At 40.1% G+C, this 20,968-nt stretch overlaps 1 protein-coding gene across 1 annotated transcript; it reads right to left on the minus strand.

The window, feature by feature from the left end:
* Positions 1-3,280: 3,280 nt before the first annotated feature.
* Positions 3,281-17,090, minus strand: glis3 (GLIS family zinc finger 3). The gene is made up of 10 exons (XM_034547317.1): positions 16,724-17,090; positions 15,901-16,078; positions 14,672-15,812; positions 8,897-9,058; positions 8,664-8,774; positions 7,440-7,566; positions 6,900-6,972; positions 4,341-4,498; positions 3,700-3,873; positions 3,281-3,414 (listed from the first exon to the last, which is right to left on the minus strand). Exons 1-10 carry the CDS (start codon positions 17,088-17,090, stop codon positions 3,281-3,283), a joined length of 2,625 nt encoding a protein of 874 aa, XP_034403208.1.
* Between the last annotated feature and the right edge of the window lie 3,878 nt (positions 17,091-20,968).

Genomic DNA, 20,968 nt, shown 5'->3' on the forward strand with positions numbered 1-20,968 from the left:
TTCCATACTGTCATAATTAAGCTACGACATACACAATATGGTTATGATTGTGCTTCTATATGATATATGCGTGTATTGTGAGATTCTGAGGATGCCAAGTGTATCTAAGTGTTGGCCAAAGACAGGGAAAGAGTTAGTTACAGTATTACTATGTCTGTCATTTGCACACTGGCCTCGAGGTTACAGGTCTGCCATCAAAGCCTGCCACAAAGAGCAACATGTATTCCCAAAACTACTGCAACAACCCACTCGTGTCTTTGTCTCAGTGTCAGCAACATCTGGGTGTTGCCTTTTTCATTTGCCTTTCTATAATGAGGAATTTAGTTTGCCACGGAGATATGTTTCTTTTGACATTCACTTGTTAATTACACAAAATTGAATGCAAGCAACCATATGGTTCATCTGTATCAGACACTTTTGTTGTTTGATAAAAAATGAGCAAATAGTTTGGAAAATGATGATCGATACCACCTAGTGGTTGCCTTTTAGTTGACCAGAAAAAGGATATACTAACACGTGACCTCTTTCGCCCTGGCCAAATGAACCATGCCAGGTGTGGAAAGGCAAAGAGGAGTTTGTCAACAGTAGCCTCGACGTGAAGGAAACATAAAAAAACGAAATAGCTTGATTTATTTCGTTATACTTGCTTTTGGGACAAATTATGTACTTTATTTTATTAACTTTTGAGTTTGGTTTGAGTTTGATTTCAATAATTAATAAACATAAGTGAAAATCCAACCAAGAGCCCATGAGTCCATCAAATCATCAAATGTGAGTGAAACAAATAACTCCATGTTAAGCCTTGAATGATCTGTACTGTGTCTACAGTTTCTAGATGTGAGAAACAAGCCACTTCACCATTGAACCTCTCCACCGCCACTGTTTTACAGAAGTAGGCCATAATACATTTTCATTTGTTCTGACATCGCCATAGAAATAAGGATCATAAATACATTTTTCATTTGATTAGAAATATTTTTATTTATCATATTTGAGAGCTGAACAAAAAGCACAACGTTTATGACCAAATGAAAGCCAGACTTATATCAAAAATGCAAGAGCTGGAAGAAAAGTGGGGCTAACACCAGTGGTATACACTTAAAATGAATGCTGACTGAATGATTGCCTTCCATCAACCTGTTATACATTAGTTTTTGCATGGATTAGAAACCACAAGTGTGCAGGGGCAGTTCCCAGTATACACCACCCAGATGGCTGCATAGGCCAAGAGTTAATACCATTCTTCTGTGCTTCAGTGTATTTAATGACAATCGTGTTGCATTTTGAGATTATTCTCGCTGCCCTACTTTGTTATTGAAAAGATAACCCCTCTTTATAAATGCGTCTCTCCTCCTGAACAATTAAATACTGAATTAAATGTATCCCTACTAGATACAGAGCTTAACTAACCACCTGTTTCCACGTCGTCCACAACACTTTTTTTGGTTAGCAGTACGAAACAGATGCTTTTTGGAAACGCTGATGTTGTTGCTAGGCAACTACTGAAACCCCCATCTGAAGCTTGACACTCATTTGCTAAAAGAATTATTTCTTTCAACTAAAAGAGTTTTGTCCTTTCAATTTCATACAAGAACAAATTAAATTAGCCACCATAAACTGATCCACAAGAGTTTGGTGCATCTTCATTTTACACAGAGACACATTGTATACGACAAATAAAAAACAAGAGTACAAATGATTGTCTTTTTATTGATCTATTCCAAATATGTTCAAAAGTGAAAACACCATAGCAGTAGCTCTTGCTTATTTTAGCCTATTTACTACAACCAATGTGTACTTTACACTGCTGCTGATCACAATAAGATTTGAGTAGTTTTTAAAAGTATTAATCCTCATGGACGGTTCACTACACTAGAAAAATCCAACATTTGCAGGGACCTCGAATTTGCATTTGTGCATGGTAGCCTATGGTGATCCATGTCTGTTTTTCTTTTTGTTTTAATACTTATATAGTCATGTTATGGTTGCATGGCTATGCAGCTGAAAGTGCAAACTGGATTGAAAAGTCTGTCCTGCATTAAAATGCAACAATTAGGTAACCGGCAAATTAAAGCAGCTATAGTCACTGATAGTTTACAAATGTCAAGCCAGTTTTAAAGTCTTCCTTTTCATACCACATGGACATAACTGGATGGGAGGCATTTAAAACAATGTACAGCACAAAGCCATGCGTTGAGAAAGGGTCATTTGCAGTAATTAAGCTAAAACATGTAAAATCATTGGTATGGTCACCAACATAACTCCACCTTATGATCCAGGCACAGGAGCAATCATTGCACATAACAGGACTATACTCAAACAACAGGTGATGTCTATGAACATTACAGCGGAATGGTAAGGCTGTCTTGTTACTATAGTTACAAAGCCATGGTTCTAAGAAAAACCTTCCCTTGCATACTTTGCTTTGATTGCAGTGTTGAATATTGTGAAAAATGTAACCAAAAACTACCGAAGTACTTATGAACATTGTTCTACACAAGCGGTTTGAAAAAATAGAGAAAGTAAACATTTAAATCCAGTCGGCTCAGGCACTCTTATACATTGATTATGGAGGCAGAAGCCAGTCTGTTGAGCCAATAGTACATTTATAGAGATTTAGTCGAAGAGAGATAAACTTGCATTGAGAATGTAAAAGTCAATTCCTTCAAGGCCCAGGAAGCAGCATCTTGAATTGTTTTTTAAATCAATCAACGAGTCAATCAATTAATCAGTCAATCAAAAATGAAGCTGCTGCTAAGATGTGGCGCCATCTAAAGTGTTCTTTGACCATTTGACTTAAGGGACAGTTTAACCGGAAATAAAATCACATATTTTTCCTCTTACCTTTGGTGCTATTTATCAATCTAAATTGTTTTTGTGTGAATTTTCTAGGTTTGGAGATATCAACAATCGAGATGTCTGCCCTTCTCCAATATAACGGGAATTATATTCCCCAAAGGAAACTGCTCACAACAAAGACTGTGGATTAACTTGAGTTACCGGTTCATGATTCTGGAAAGAAACATTTGTTTAGTTTTTAAAATAAATGTTTTGGGTGCTTTGAGCACCACAAGCCAAGTGCCATAGTCACATTATGTTCAAGAGAAGGCAGAGATCTACAGATGATATCTCCAAGGATACTCCCACCAAAACCATCTGAGTGATAAATAGAACTACAGGTCAGAGGGAAACGTGATTTTGATTTTGGAGTGAACTGTCTCCTTTTAAATCGCACGGGGACACACAATAGTGCAAAGGCACAAAACCGCCAGTAGTAATATCATCCCTCTGTATAGATGCAGGAGATCTGGCTTGTGCAGTGGTCCACCACACTGAAGAAGTCCCCTCCGTGCAGTCCTTGGTTAGGATCCACATCCTGTGCTTGACTGTGGACATCAAATCCTGCAGATGTGCCTGTGGCCGGCCACACACACACGCACGCACGCACGCACGCACGCACGCACACACACACACACACACACACACACACACACACACACACACACACACACACACACACACACACACACACACACACACACACACACACACACACACACACACACACACACACACACACACACACACACACACACACACACACACACACACACACACACACACACACAGACACACAGTTGAAAGATCCGATGGATTGCTCATGTTTGAGTAACTTAGTTTGGAAAGTAATTTCATTACCTGTGATGCAGGAAAGAGCTGTTTGTAAGGATGCCCCCCCACTGGGATTATTGGCTGCTGGAGTGAGGCTGTCACCGAAGGCATCAACTTGCATCAGGTGACTTGAGCTGGTCTGTGCTGTGATTCCGCCATATTGTGGAGGAGAATATAGCATTGTAATCTGCCCTGAGAGCTCTACGGGGAAAATGCGAAAGCCTTTATCCACATTGTAAAGAACAACTCAATAACGTCCTTAGTTTCTCTCCTTATATCACACAATCCTGTAGAAAAGTAACAATAGACCTCATAAATTAATCTTTATTTCAGTAGCAGTTAAAATGTAATTGTGTGTTTCTGAAAACCTTGTCAACATCACGTTGGCTGTCAAGTCCGCGGGGAAAAGAGGTGATATCTATTTAAAGGTACAAAGAGCGGAGCTGCCGGATTCTGTCTAACAAGAAAAATCACCAGCCACCTGCTACACATCGTAAAGATATAATGCACGAGTAATGTGCATGTGAGGAAATCCGTTCAGATTGTCAAACTGCCTAGGCAATTGCTAATATAGGCTATTCAGATATTACACTTACACTACTTTTTCAGATGCACAACTGTATTTACATCTATTTGGCAAACCTTTAAGATAATTAACCTCTGAGTACCTGGATTGTGCTCTGCCAGATCAAGAGGCTGGCCGGGCGGCTTCAGATCCGGCTTGTTCTGTAGGGACGTCCCATTGGGAGGATGAGGGAGGCAGGTGGGAGAGCAGGGCCCACACTGGTCCCTGGGGAAGAGCTGGTGAGGGGAGGGATCAACAAACCTGAAATATATCAGACTGAATTAAACACTCTGTTTGTGGGATAAAGAAAAAGAACAATGCATGTTTTTATTATTAAAGAAAGAAAGCAATTATTACTTATTTACCTACTGTGAACCATGTGGTAACATCCTGGTGCAGTCATGATTTCCAAAACAATGCAATTAAGAATGTAGATAATCTAATTTTGAGCGTTGTTTCGTGATTTAAATGTATGGTACGTTTGAGGCTGGATTACATCAACTTGTACGCTCTATGTTATATTTTTTATATTAAAAGATTTCTCAATATTTCTCACATTAAAAACTACTACGCACTGAATGGAATCAAGGTTTATAGAATATGCTGTACGTTCTTCACAAAGTATTTCTGCATGGTAATGTACTGAAATGCAACACATTCTACAGGTGTTGACCTTGTTGTCTGAATCCTCTATTATATGTATATGAATGTATATATGTGTATGATGGTTTCTATAAAGATATATATTTTTTAATGAAATATAATGTAAAGACAAACTACATCACCCTTTAATCATACTTCAACTGGACATTTTTGGTTAATTCCATTTTAGCCTCAGTTTCATGCATGGTTATCAGTTAGACAGCAAATAAAGCCTTAATTAATCCTTCATCAGGCAATGACCAGGTGACGCTTTCACACAGTTAATATGACACAAACTTCAGCAACATGAAATAAACCAGTCATCATTTATGATTGTCCTTAGGCAATTCTTTACTTGCTTGAAATAACCACTTAATAAAATGCAGAAAGTTCCCTCTATCAACTTTTTCATCTTTTATACATGCATGTAATGGAGTAAAGAAATCCAGCTTTCGCAGATATTTATTGCTATAAGGATATGTACGGCAGCGTATTGCTGCCACGCCAGAAAAAGAAAAACGGATCAGTTATCAACTTTTATTGTTACAGCAATATATTTTCATGTTATATCAAGATGTATTTTCACATTATTACGATGTACAAACTTGTCACGTTATAACAAGAAAAATGTCTTGTTTTAACAATATACTACTTATCTTGTCCATGATAACTTATTGTTATAACATAAAGGTTCAGTTGCCAGTTCACACCTCCTCTCATTATGACTTATGAAACTTTCATGTTATAAGGATATAAATTATTACTCTTTTTTTATCTTGTTATAGCGTGAAATGTTTCCCGATAAGATAAATTACATTGTTATAACCAAGAAAAGTTTCTTGAAAAGTGTTTTTCACAGTAAATCGTTACCTAAATTGTTATACCTCTGTTGCTTATTGTTACAACATTAAGAAAATCAAGAACATTACTTTCAGATTGATTTAACACATTGTTAAATAAAGTGGATTAAACTAGTCAAAGTAAATATTGTTCAGTGACCATGGGAGCTGAAACCCCTGCTGTTAGGTTTGGCCAAGTAACACTTTTTGGAAGTCTACTCGCCAATAACAAGAATACATTAGGAGTCAGAGTTTGTTGACAATATGCAAGGACTGAATGGGAACCAAAAAGATTCCCAGAACAGTGTACAGAAAACAGCAACAAGGATTTTACAATCAATTTAACTTCTAAAAAAGTAATTACAGCATCTCTCTTCTCACACTTTTTTTAAATGGTATTTTTCTATGTTTCACTTATTGAATTCCTTAGCTGCTCTTGTCGGTGACTATAGCATCCTTTAATACCAGCAGTCAGGACCAATGAGCCAAGGCAGGCAGGCCAATTGTCCTCCCAGAACCCCGCAGTGAATGCTTTGGCCTACTGCTGATATGAGAACAAACCCAACCAGTGAGGAGCCGTGAGCATCTGGCTGCTCAGAGCGACTGAAATACTTCATCATGCTTTTGAAGTGTTTAATAGAAGGGGTGTTTTCCTATGGATTGACCAGGGAAATGTGTCGCTGGCTATCCCAAACTTGTAAAGCCTCTTCCCACAAACTATCAAAACCCTCCAGCTAGACACTTTTGTCAGGGTACAAAATAGTGCTTTCTCTTAAACTGAATATTCTAATTATGAGCTTCTAGTCTTGCTGCCATGACAACCAATGTTTAAGTTGATTGTTTCAGATCATCAAAGCATTTGTAAAGCATTTAAATCAGTGATGGTTAAAGTTCTTACTGTGCCAGTGGGAATAGAAAATAAAAATAAAATACCAGTTGGCTAACGGCTCCAACTGTTGCTGCGTATGGTTATATTGCACAGTATTTCAAAAAGATTCAAGGCTTTGTCTTTTTCTCTTATGAATGGGTATGTGCACACTTTTAATGACATTTGGAATTCTTGTCTCATTATGGGATGCATGAATTGGAAAATACTAAAGTTGCTTGAATGATTTTGTTAAGATGTTTAAACTTAAATATAAAATCGCCAAACCAGACACAATGACAAAAATCCTCAGTACCTGTATTCATCTTGCGAGTAGCACAACAAAGCCCGGTGAGGATTGCTGGAGGAGTCTCGTCCCTGTGGAGCAGCTGAGGAACAGGGAAGAGACACTTCAGGGCTGTCCACCACAGCCTGAATCTAATGGATAAACCTATTATGTGAAAATGGTTGCGGGGGTGTATATGCTAAGGCAGTGCTTCTCAAATGGGGGTACGTGAAGGCACTCCAGGGGGTACGTGAGATTTAAAAATATATATATTTAAAATGAGCATCCATTAAAAAATCCTTTAAAAATAGCTGTTTAATAAATATTCAATAAAATATAAGTGTCAGTTCATAAACTAAATTTAATTCTATATTAAATCAGACACTGATGGCACAGCGCTGTGCATTACATCTTTTCTTTTTTTTTTTTACCAAAAAGGCTTTGCGCTGGTTATGGGGTATATATTTCACAGGTGGTACATCACTGAAAAAAGGAACCACTGTGCTAAGGTATCTAGTTTCATACCAGACATATTAATGCAAAGAGCCGTACGAAAGGACGTACACATACCAGAATATATCTCATGGGAGGCACAAGGCGGAGAGTTCAAGTCTATCCTCGCCAGAGGAGAAAGGCTTGGTTGCAGAGGGTGGATGGTTAAACAGTCTGTCAGCGCGTCATCAGCAGTGGATTTCATCTAGAGACATGGCACATGGAGCATAATCCTGAACAGCGGTGGACAGAATACATACAGCAAGAGCATTCTGGAAGAATTTACTTTGAATCGTATTATTATTCAACTGTAATAGTTCTATCTACAATAGTACTTGTTACACCTTCATAGTGATGAGAGAGTATTTTGCATTGTGCGCTTTTATGTTTTTTCTATGTCTAAAAAGGGTTATAGCAGAATAAATGCCAGCCAAAAATAGTATCAATCAATATAAACATCTTAAGGATAATAGCTTTAAAGCCTGTTTTCTACCATCAGAACTGTTTGCAGACAGGACAAGAAATGGCTGGTGGACAGCATACATGTTCGAATTTTGCAGTGTTCTTGGTAAGAAATAAATATAACATCAGTTGAATCCCAATTACTATACATATTTTTCTTTAGATTTAGACAAGAGAAGTTGTGCATGTGGGAGACTTTGTAAAATGTCACCCTTTTTAGTCACTACCCACCTTCTTTGTATCTATGGTGACATCACCCTGAGTAAGAGCTAAAGAGAATACATCTCACACATACATGCAGCAATCTGAACTGAAGCACTGCATTGCCATAATGGGCAACTTTGAAATGGAGTCAACCAGAGAGGAAAATGAAGGTGACAATTGGACAAAGATCCGTCAAACAACATAATCAGATGTATTTTTCTGCAAGTTTGTTCGGTGTGAGAGCAAGTGGATGTATTGTCATCTGACTGCAATGAAAGAGAAAGAGTTAAACAGAGTGGAATGGAGAGCACTTCACAGAGAGTACAATGCTCAATACTGTCAGCTAATTGGGGAAAAGAAAGCACAATGACATGATGTGTTGATGTATATTTTGTTTTGTTTGTGGGTGTAATGTTGTGGAAGTGATGCTGTCTACTTGCAATCTTCACTAATGAGATTTGGCCACCTGGACCCCGCCAACATCTTTTACAAATCCATTTTTTTTCAGAAGGCAGCTTACACGCTCTTTCAGTTGCGTTACTTGCTATAACGTTTCTCATTCAAATACATTCTCAAGAACAATAGTGCTTGTACAAATCTAGTGAATTGTGTTACAGCACACGTCGTAGTCTGTACCTTCTTCCGTAACTGACGTTCTTTCGTAGAGTGGGATTTCACGTGCTTCCTCAAGGAGCTGGGATCAGTGTAACGCTTTGCACAGCCAGGCACTTGGCAGGTATATGGTTTCTGTACAATCACAGAAATATGAAAACTTACCGGACTCCACATAGAGGCAACAATACACACACACACACAAGCTTTGAAATCCCATCGATAATTGAGTGTGTTTTTGCAAGGCTGCCACTCACTGTGTCCAGGTGTGTACGCTGGTGCTTAGCTCTGTCACTTGAGTTGCTGAAAGTCTTCTGACATCCCGGGTGCTGACACATGTAAGGTTTCTCCCCCGTGTGGCTACGCAGGTGGATCTTGAGATTTTCAAGTCTAGAGAAAGCCTTCTTGCAGCCCTCGAACTGTAACCCCATGTAAACACAGTAAACGTTGTTCAAGCAGGACATTGATATCAGGTTCCCAAAAATGTATTTATACTACACTTAAAAAAGGCCTGGGGGCCAATTATGTTTTTGGCTGTTGACTCCCTCCAGTGCAATATCCATTATAAGCTCTGCAATTATTTCCAATAGGATGTTTCACATATACCTGGAGCTATGAGCTTATTAGCTGAAAGTCGCTGCAGACAAAGGCCTGCTGACCTCAGTGTGTGGGAGGGAGTGAAAGAGGAAATATAGAGAACCTTTTGAAAAGATAAAATGACTTGCCATTTAGTCTCAACTGACACTAATGTAAGCCCTAACTGCTCACTGCTATAGTTTCATGGTTGACAGCCGATCAGCTATGGAGCAGCAAAGCCCTGAAAAGTGTAAACATTTGGTGGAGACGAGTGCATTTTAGTTAGACAACTGCAACTCCCTGCTATTATTCATAGTGAGCAGACTGTATTGCTTGTCTCTATGTTGGATTAGTATACAACCACATTACTCTCACCCTCAGCCGATTTCTACAATGCTGCATTTTTTCGGTGAAAATATACTTACTTATTTAGATCACTGTGCCTTTTATTCATTTCTTTTTTACACATATGGATGTTATTGTTAAGATAAAATGAATTGAAGAATATTGTGAGCATATAACCTAGATAGGGCACAGAGCACGCCACCCTATGAGGAGGAGATATCTACAAATGTAACACTGATGATTGAAGCTAGTTTAATGAGTTTGATACAGACTCATTAAGCTAGCAGACTCATTACAGACCATTTTTTAAAATGAAAGAATCAGTTAACTTATGATGCTTGACTCCATCAATAAGCACTCTATTTCTGTGCACAAGCCTAAAAATAACATACCCAAAATTAAATGGTTACTGCTCTTGAACCGTTTTGATTACAGTCATGGCTCTCCTCTGACAGGTAATAAAGTCAACATTGGTCAATATGATACTAATTTGAAAGAGGCACACACATAGTATAAATACATGATTATTTCTCACCTATTTTTCTTATTATGTTCTGTTTTGTTTGCCCTCTTGTTATGACACAGAACTATGTGGCTTTCAAAAAAATTATATTTTCTCAAACTTACAAATCTTTTTTAAATGTGAAAGAGTACATTTACTTGCCCACTGTTTAAAAAAGAAGAAGATATATATTATTATTATTTTTTCCTTCACTTCAACACAAATATAATATTCTACACATGTCTTATGTCACCAGCAGGGGGCAGTGTTTATGCACTCATCACTGTTCTGTCATTTGAGTTTTGAATCCTTTATCTTGCATCACCTTGACATCGGGTCGCTATCAGTTACAACACGAGTAAAGTCACTTGTAGTATACAGTACATATATTTACAGCATACCTCAGACTGAAGAATGACTACATTATATATCAATATCTATTTCATATACACACACACGCACACGCACACACACACACACACACACACACACTTTAGGGCTCAATACGTCTGTCTACTTTTCTCAGATTAGGACTTTACTCCCCTCTTCTTGTTCACAGGGCAGTTGGAATGTGATTACTAGGTTTTATGGAGAAAACACACAGACCATGTCCATTTTTGTTATTATTTCTCTAAGACTAGATTCCTGACATACTGATACCTCTCAGTCATCACTGCCAAAGCCAAATCAAAATGTCCCTGCCCATTTATAGTTCACTAATGACCTTCCTCTGCATTCCACATATAATTACTTTCCTTTCTTCATCATCACGACACAGCTATTTCCTCACATCTATTTTGAAAAATCATCCAGCGTCTTCAATTGAACTTGGAAATAAAAAGAATAACTTTTTTTACCAAACTCAGTTTGAAGCAAAGATATTGGCCCATTTTAACGTTATGACAAATATTGATGAATGTTAAATAGATGGTGATTGCATTCTGGAAATTGTATAGAAGCATAAGATCTAGACCAGCGGTTTACCAGCAATGATACATCAGTCTCTCGTTCTGCAACGTGGTCAGACGAGTGAGAAGCAGCATAAAGTGAGAGCAGGCCAATAGTCCTGGACTAGCCAGGGTTGGCTAACCGTGTAGCTCTCTTTCTCTGTCTCATAAAGCTCTCATAAAGCTTTTTAGTTTGTCGTGAGGGACATTTGGGCTGAAAAGAAAGCAGCATGACTCCTCAGTGTAGATCAGTGTTACAGCCAGCTTCTGACAGGCCCTGGCAGGTACTCGTGGCCTGGCTGAACAATGGCAGCAGCCGTCTGTGCCAGCGGAGTCTGTCTAAAGCCCAGTCTCAGCCTGAGGTCAGTTCACGCTGGACTCCACTCTTCTGTTTCACAAGTGAGGTTTCTCCCCGCTTTGCGCTTTTTCCTTTCACCCGTTTTCTTACACTGTATATATTATTTTAAAAATGTCCTTCTTCATTCCTGGAGAGGTGTTACAACTATATATTAATGGTGTAATATAAGTTACTTATCGAAGATCTATTTTTTTTTCTTTTTAGGCGGCGACTATGGAACCAAGTGGTAATTGCAGGTGTGTTTATTGGATCTCACGTCTCACTTAATAATAATTCAAATATTATACTAGACATAATACTGCAAATGCAAATGTTTTCATCAGTGGGCCATGGACTCAATCATCATTGTTACCTCATCAGGTGATGGATTGTGACTTCTCATGAAACAGAGGAGGGAGTTTAGCGTTCTGGATCAATGACGGCTTTGTTTACTAAAGCAAAATAATGACTGGAGCTGTAACGTGAAAGAGTATTCCAGTTACTTAAGTTAGCTCCCTCTAGACAATTGTCAGGATGTTGATTAAAATGTTACCAAACCTGCCATCAAATTAGACCTGCGTTTCAGTGTTAGCGAGGCTTTAATTACAAGCTGCTCATGTATGACAATGTAGTGGATTAGCATGGAATTACTGTTTCATTTTTACCCTACTGATTGATCAAAGCATTAATAACTAACTACATTTTGGCCAACCTTAAACATAACTGATGGTCACTGGGTATAATTATTGTTTTACTGAAGACGCAGCATATTTTGAATTCAGTAAAAACACAATATACTCATTACAACTTAAATTAATTGAGTGGATATTTTGTTGTGTTGGAGTAGGAGTAAAAAAACATGCCGGTCACAATGTACAAGGTAATAATTAAAAAAAGAGCAATTAATTTCTCAACCACCTAAGAAAAAATTGCCAAAATGGCACAGCAATATATATATATATATATATATATATATATATATATATATATATATATATATATATATATATATATATAAAAATGTCAATCATAATTAACATGCTGAACCACAATGACTACAGGAATCTCTTGTTTGGGTTTTAAGTTCACTCCGTGCTTTTAAAACTTCATATGTTTAAATCACAGTGACAGATGCAAACAGACTGGTGAGTTGAGAATATGTTAACAAACAGTGGCATCATCATTAAACAGATTGTGGGCAACAGGTACAAGCCTGGGCCTGCCCTACATGTTCCATTTGTAACAAAAGCTACCCTATTGTTCTGCTGCGGCCTCGCACTTCATCATTCATCAGTTTATTCACCCGCCAATCATTTCCTAAGAAAATCTGAGTGCTGCATCTTGGAAGACTTAAGTGCTTTTACCTTTTCTAACTGTTCTGTGAAATTCATATCTTGCCTTTCTATCATTTAAAACGACTTGACAATTTCAGTATTGTAGTGTATGAATATACTCATGTCAGGAAAGAAAAAGCCTGCGCTATAACATATATTATATTATATATATAATGTTCAAACTTGAAGAAAATCCGCACGGAATAAAGTTGTGTCATTTTCGTGCAATAAAAGATAAGTCTAGTGTGCTGACCTTTTCTTCTTTTCTCCAGAATAAGATTGCCCTATATTTACTATACCACAAATACAAGTACCACTTTGTTACAATTCTGTTTTTGGCAATGGGTTGTGACTATGAATACTTATTGAATGATTACCTGGAACACAGACCCATCCACCGTTTGCAGCCCCATGGCAACAGAGCGGGCTTCAACTAATAAGTGAGTATTTTGGTACCAAAGGTCGACTGCAGGTATGCAGGCCGTTAATAACTGACTTGTTGAAAGCAGCATCATGAGGCATGTTTTGCGAGTTGTTTATCAATTACTCATCTAAGTCTCCGGTATTTTCCCAGTGGGAGCGACAAAAACAACAACAACAGGAGGGAATTCAGAGTTGTGTACAGTCCATACATATTTCTTTTGCCATTCTAGCTCCATGGAACTGAAATGACGGTCTGTCTGTTGGTTGGTTTCTTCACATTGGTCCTGACTGAAATTTCTCGTAGACTTGCCCTGAAATTAGTACAGACATTTAGACCCAACAGGATGAATCCCACTTGGTGGTCCTCTGACATGTCTTGCATTACCACCAACAGCGTGACCTTTTTGGCTTTTAGTCAAATATCTTAAAAGCTATTAGATGGATGGCGATGAAACTGGCCCCCTTCGGATGAATTGTAATTACTTGGATGATCTACGGACATTTCATATAATGCCACTATAGGTTAAAACTATAATTATCTGATTCTTTGGAATGTCATTAGCTTTGCAGCTATTTAGTTATAAACCAATCAGCCTCAGCTGTATTTGTTCATTAGCAAATGCTAACACTCAGCTAACATGGCCAAAAAAGCACCTGCTTAACATCGGCATATTACCATTGTCTATGTGAGTATGTTTGCATGCTGACGCAAGCATCTGACTCGAACTACTGGTGTGTCTAGTTTGACATATTCCCACATTGCATTAAAACCAATAACCAAACTACAGAGGCATCATTAAATTGCAACACAACTGAAACAACTCATCAATCTTGGCGAAACAAAGCTACTATTCCATCAATAACCCACCCCATGGATTAACGCCAACTCGTTGGCCACAGATGCAGACCTATAGAGAGCCAGACTATGGGGCATCACCTTTCCATAATGGTGGCCAAGTTTGTCAAACAGTGGCCAGGCAGGACCCCTGCTGCTGACAGGCCCAGTAGCTACTGGAGAGCCATGGTGCCATGCCAGACCTAAAGTGCGAGGCTTCTTTTGTGCTGATTTAATAACTACATAATTGAGTTAACTCCCATGTCAATTATCACAGAGCTCTGCTAATTACAGCACTACTAAAGTTAAGAGGAGAGAGAGGCCATTTCTTTTCTTTTTTACCTCAACCGTGGCAATAAACACAGAGCACATGAAGGCATTTGCCCTTTTTCCCCACTGCAGTCGGAGGCTTCAAAGCCTTCAGCTACATACTGTGGCTTTGAATGGAACACTGAGAATTGGACTCAGTCAGCCCCTGACATTCATCATGTTCCTGCTTTGACTGCCTTCACTCCGTCTTCTCACAAATTAGTAAAAAGATATTCATCTGATTTAGAGAGAGCCAAGCTGTATTGTTGAAAGGTGAGATAGCATACGGAATCAGAGCAGAGAAATGAAGTGTGACAATAGACAGACAGACAGACAGACAGACAGACAGACAGACAGACACACAGACAGACACACAGACTTCTGTTGCATGAGAAGATACATAGCTGTAATCTACATGGTGTACCGTGCACTTGTTGGGTTTCTCTCCCGAATGGACCCTCATGTGGATAAGAAGCTTGTATCGGGCATTGAAGGCCTTGAAGTTGCGTGGACAGCCCACCCAGTGGCATGTGAAATCCTCAGCCTTCCGCTGGTCCACATGTAGCTTTTCTATGTGCTTTACCAGCTCCTCCCTTTGGTCATATACTGCACTACAGTCCAACCACCTGCAGCATTGAGCCCCATATTCATCCAGCTCTCCTTCTTCCTCTAGCATAGAGACCTGTGGTAGAAAGTTTACCCCATGCCTGTGATGAACCATGGGAGCTTGTGTGAGAGGAAACTGAGAAGGGGACTTTATTTTACAGTACTGTCTTGTGAGGTGGATGTGCTGGTGTGAGTGGTAGGGTGGTGGAAGACCCTGTGGAGTAGCAGCCTCTTGGATAGTAGCCAGCAGGGCTGGCTGTAATTGTGAAGGTGGCAGCAGGTTGTTGGTGGTTTGGCTGCAGCTCTCTGCTCTCTTCACCAGTGACCCTCCTTCCCCAGGGAGACACTGCTGGTCCACCACCATGTTAGCCATCTGGCTCTCCAGACCCCCTCCCTCTTCAAGCATCTGCATACGGCCATAATCTGTCTGAGGGACCAGAGCCTGCGAAGAACCTGGCATGCTGTAGGGATGGCCGTGGGGGATGCAGCAGCCTCTCACACCAAGGAAGTGACCATAACCTTCAGATTGGACAGGTGAGAGTGTGGGGTGGGAGGCTGGAGAGCTGCGGGAACCATTGATATAGGCCACAAGTGAAGTAGGTGAGGTCCGTATGATGGAGTTAAAATCAATGCCCATGACATCCGACAAAGGCGACATGGAGAGCGCTCTCTTCTTAGCCCGTGACTGCCTGGGGCTTCCAGCATCTCCCGCAAAAAGGTACGAGGGCAGCGATGCAGAGGTGCTCGTGCCCCCTGATATGGTCGTGCCAGACATGGCTGTGTCAGGGGGAAGGCTGAGCGGCTCACCTCCTTCGCTGACTTGGGTGGAGCACTGAGGTAGACTCAGTGGTGGAAGCACACGGTAGCCATAGGACCAGTCATGTCTGCCACTAAACATTGACTGCGTTTCAAACAGACTAAGGGTAGTGGATGCCAGGGATTCTCTGGACTGCAAGGATCTGAAATACAGATTGTTGTTATCCACTTTAGTATCACTCTTCAGGTTTAGTGAGCTCATCATCACATACTTTTATTGATATTGCCCACCTGGCGTCAGTGTGGGGAATCTGCACACTGTGTGGATGTGTTGGAGGCTGTTGTGCTGCAGGCCTTGCAGTATACCGTTGGCCTGTGACGATGGTCATGGGAATGCTGGTCACTGTCAGGTTAGCAGCGGCTGGCTGGCCAAAGACTTCCATGGTAGGCCCAGACACAGAGCAACCGGCTGGACACAAGCCAAAAATTAAATTAACCGAATATCCATATGGGAGATACCTTATCAAAGTATATAGGTTACAACAGAGGGAAAACGTGTATCCACTTTCAATAAATCCCAACAGATGAATGCAAAGTGTTAACATAAAAAGATACACAACTAAATGGAAAAGACATTGCAGTAAAAAATGCAAATAAAACTCAAATACGTCACATTAAGTCTGCTTTAACTAAGGTTTACACGGCAGATTGTGGAATTTCCCTCACCAACCTGACACTTTCTGCTCTGTTGATCACTAATGAGCTTCCTTCCATTCCTTTTCTTCCTCTGAAGAAAATGTAGGGAAAAGCTTTATGCTTGGTTAATAATCAATAAATAAGAACAAGGCGTTTTGCAAGAAGACAGTAAGGTTGTGAAGAGCACACTGAGAATAAGTGAAGGTCGAAGATGCGATGAGTAACTCAGTTGTTGTTTATTATACAACATCACACATTATTTTATAGGATGTATCCTTTAACGGCTAATAAAATGGAGTCAGAGTTTGCTGCAGGTCCAATACTGCAGCATTAAAGCACTGTTCTGGAGAGTAGAGTTACACCTGCATTGTGCTCACACACACTAGGTGGATTAGATGTTGTCAACCTTTGTTTTTACCTTTGAAGCTGTTGTTAGAGGAGCAGCGTCCCGTCTGTATGGCGGCTGTCACTGTTTTGGTTGTGGGATGATGAGGAGGCACTTGTAGGGATGCAGTCGAAATGTTTGGATGAGTCCCGTTGGTCAACACCTGTCTACGGAGGCTCAGGGTTGGCAGGACAACATGGCCTCCGCTCTGTTTATCAGACGCAATGGAGTGCACGGCTCCTCGTTTCACTTTCTCCATGTCCGAGGAGGAACTAAAATTGTCTTGTTGCGGGGAAGACATGGTTATTCTGATGGATTTGGACTGGTGTCCTCTGATAATGCTTAATGATGGGGACACGCTGCAAGGAGACACCAGGAGCTGACAACCCTTCCCACTCATGGCTGAAGTCACCAGAAGCTCTGCGCTCGGGAACTTGATTCAAGTCGCTGTAGTTTGCAAAGTTTGCTTCACACGGGATCCACTGCTCACACCTACGGAATCAAACAACAACACATACAATGGAATTAATACAATGTGGAATTAAAACAGCACATATAATATCACACAAACAACACACAGTTTTTGTCAAATAAAACCTGTAGAAAACCACTCAATCGTAACTTAAATGTGTTAAAAATGTATTTCTTCTTGTGCACAAAATAGCCTATATAAATATTTGCCTACATTAAGGTTACTTCTGTAAGAAAATAAAGTTTATGATGACTGCAGAGCTAACATGTTCCATGGTATCCGTATCAGGCCAATAACAGAGTTAAAGTTAAGGTATTCTACTTGGAGTTAAATCTAAGAAGGTATCCTCACAAACTAAAGTGACCTGAAGTGTCAACGCCACGGTCACTCACCTGTTGCTGTCGTCACAAACACTTTACCGAAGTGACATGTCGGAATAATTGAGTCCCTCAGTCCGCCGAGCTGTGCGTGTAATCTGCTTTGACCGGAGATCCACCGGCGTGTTTCTCTGAGTTCGTGGCAGCTGTGCACTGAGCAGAGAGCTCAAGCTCCGAGGAACCTCTCAGTGAACCGCGGCGTGCCGCCTCACTTTGCGGTTGTTTCCGGGAACTTCTTTTCCTTTACCGGTCACCTCGTTGCCCTTGACGAGGCTTCGTGTGAACAGCGTCATCTCAAACTGAGTGGACCTCAACAGTAAATAGTTAAAGTTTCTTTTTTCTTTTTTTATTACAGGTCACTCTGGCGCGTGCGCGGGGATATGCGAGCGCGTGTTCCGTGATGGCACCAAACAAAAAAAGATGTATTCCGTGCCCAGTTGCATATTGTTATAGGACTACTGTTTTGAAAATACAGAATTGTCAATTTAAATATCTGGAAACAAAAAAACCCCAAAAATAACGCCCTTATATTTTGTATGCGTTTCCCACTCAACATATTTTGTATCCCGCAGTTTTAGAAAGATCCCACTCGCTCAGGGATTTAATTAGTAACGAATTTAAGATGGCTTAAAGCTATTTGTTGTATCTGAAGCACTTAAAAATCGGTTGAGCTACAGTATGTGAAACGTTGTTGGCTCTAAAATGACAGATTCAACGTGTTGCATACAGCTGCAGTGATACAGATATCCTCAAATGTACCTCAACATTTCTTATCCATATAATTATGTTTTGAAAAGTAGACAAAATGCTGTTTAAATTATTATTAAATGCAATGTTTTTTACTTTATTTCAATCTTCATGTCTCTCAGGATGTGCACTGATGCACAATTTGAACCTTATGAACCTGAGTTGCATGCATCTTGTACCTGCTCTGCTCTATCCTTCTGCCCAACCCTCCACCTCATTGTTAGGGCACTCTTTTTCTACTGGCTGTTTGTTCTGTAGATCCTGCTCCAGGTTGCTATGTAAAACCAGCATATTTATGAAAGGACTGACTGTGCTTTGGGATCTTAAATTGAAGAGGAACTCTGCCCCACAATCTATGTTAATGATGCTTATGCAGACGTCAAACACTAAATGCAAATACATATGTAAACAGGCTATGCTGACTACTATGTCTTGAGTGGTGGATGACTGTACAATCATAAAGTCTGCTGAGGATTTGCATTGATCAGAATAGTGGATTGTAGCTGCATACAGTGCACTGTATCATCTTAAATTGGAAGTAAATTAGGTCTGTTATTTATTTAAAAAAAAAATACTTGTCTGAAAAACCTTTACCTTTGTTACAGAAAAAAACATTGATTATACATTTCACTTTGGGTATTTGTTGATTGAACATTTGAGACTTTCAGATCTCAAATGTTCAACAGAAATGATGATATTGAATATAAAGTAGTAGTGACCTCTGGTGGGGTAATATTTAATTGCTGTGCTCCCAGCCTGTGAAAGTAAATTAGTGTAGCTACGTTCATGCATATTTTCAGCTTCAGTTCTTACCAACATACATTTTCACTCTTATGCTCTTAATCTGATGTCTTTGAAAACATTTCACTATTGTCAAAAAAAACAGTGATTTACTGCAGAACTGAAGACTCTTTCTGGGCCCCTCTGTTTTTGTTCCCCTCTGTTGCCAGCAGGGGATACTATTAGTACACCAATAACGGTGGCTGCAACGTGGTAAAAGTAATAGTACCACTTATTTTCAGATAGAGAAAAAAGAATAGGAAAAGAAGGGCATGTAAAGATGTAAGAAAGGACAACATGTGATGTCACAAAGATAAGACTGCCCCGTGTTTACACTCTACATCTTCCAGGGATCTCTCTCGCTTCAAGCTGTAATCCAGTGTGATTCGCCGTCTTCTTCCCTCGACTTAGTGAGTCACGGTGTGTTTCCAAATGTCAGAATGGAAAAGTGTACACGCTCGAGGCAGAACAACAACACAGCTGTACCACTCGCTCATGTCAGCGACAAACACTGGCACTTGGAGCTGAGCTTTCATGTGTATGCTCTTACTGAATAACAGTTTCCAAAGCTGTCGGTCAAACTGAACCAACAGGTTTGCTTTTCCCCTGTAGTCCAAGACCTCCTCTGCAGCCTCTAAACAGAGGAGCAGTGGGGTTTTTTTCAGGAAAGGAGCAAGGGCAGGTAGAGCGATAGGTGCAGCGGAGTGGAACAGATTTGAAGAAGACCAGATGAGATACTAGTGTTGACCATTAGAGAAGAGATCCATTTGTAGCAGAATTAATGCTCTAATAGACTCTCAACCACTTACAGAATCCATCCCCCCTCCCCTCTTGATGACAGCAGCAGCACTCCTGGAAGTAGCAAAGCATTCATTCTGGTGTCAAGATGAGGAATCATGGGTGATTTCCCTCTAAGTTATATTACAATAGTCACTTAAGGTAATGCACACCCCAGTGGACCTGTGATTAATTAATCTGCTTTTGATTTGCTAATGACAGTTCAAGTCAAATACAAGGTTAGTGAAGGCTGAGTCAATCCTTTTAACTTCAGCTGCAGAGAGGACTGTGGTGAGTGGAGAAGATATCAATTTATTGGTACCATCCCTCATTAAAATGGCTGCTATTAGCCCGCGGCACCTAGTACTAACTCACAGCATATTACTGTAGTAGACACGTACACACAGGTATCCCAGATTACATTAAAAGTTTCCCGTTAACATAAAATCACTCATGTTGTTTTGTAGTGTTAAATTAATGTTTTGTAAGACTATACATAGCATGCTCTTAGAGATGCAGCACTACCATCTGGAAGTACAGTACGGAGAGCAGGACCATTCATCCATCTCATGGGCTAGACCTCTACTGTCAGTAGCAACACCTAAGATGAAGATGAGTGCGAGAGAGATGGGCTTCTGAGCGTCTTCCATCTCTATCCATCAATCTGAGTTGACTTCTCTAATAACCTTTACAGAGAAGTGATGTCTGATGGAAAAAAGGAAGGACAGCTGGGAACACAGGCACCCATGTCTTCTCCGGCAGGCTCTGTCTTTTCCCCCTCCCTGCTGTGTTTTTCCAACAGGATGACTCTAATAAAAGATTGCTGACACAATAGCCCCCGTGTTTTGAGACTGGCCACAGGCTTGTTTTTAATTTGAGCTAACGTTGGGGGTGAAGCCTATGGGTGTGGGTGCGGAAAGCTCTTTCTTTCCTTTTTGGATATTATTAAAACTGCGGCTATGTAATCACATCTAGGAGGATGAGGCCCGAACGCTGGAGTATAATCGCAGGACTCTGAGTCTGCAAATCAACAGCATCATTTCCCAAGACTTCAATATAATGAGAGAAAAGAGGCTCGGACAACAAATGAAGCGGATCAAGAGTGAATGGGAATTTAATTATCAA

The sequence above is a fragment of the Cyclopterus lumpus genome, chromosome 12, assembly GCF_009769545.1.
Source record: "Cyclopterus lumpus isolate fCycLum1 chromosome 12, fCycLum1.pri, whole genome shotgun sequence".
NCBI lineage: Eukaryota > Metazoa > Chordata > Actinopteri > Perciformes > Cyclopteridae > Cyclopterus > Cyclopterus lumpus.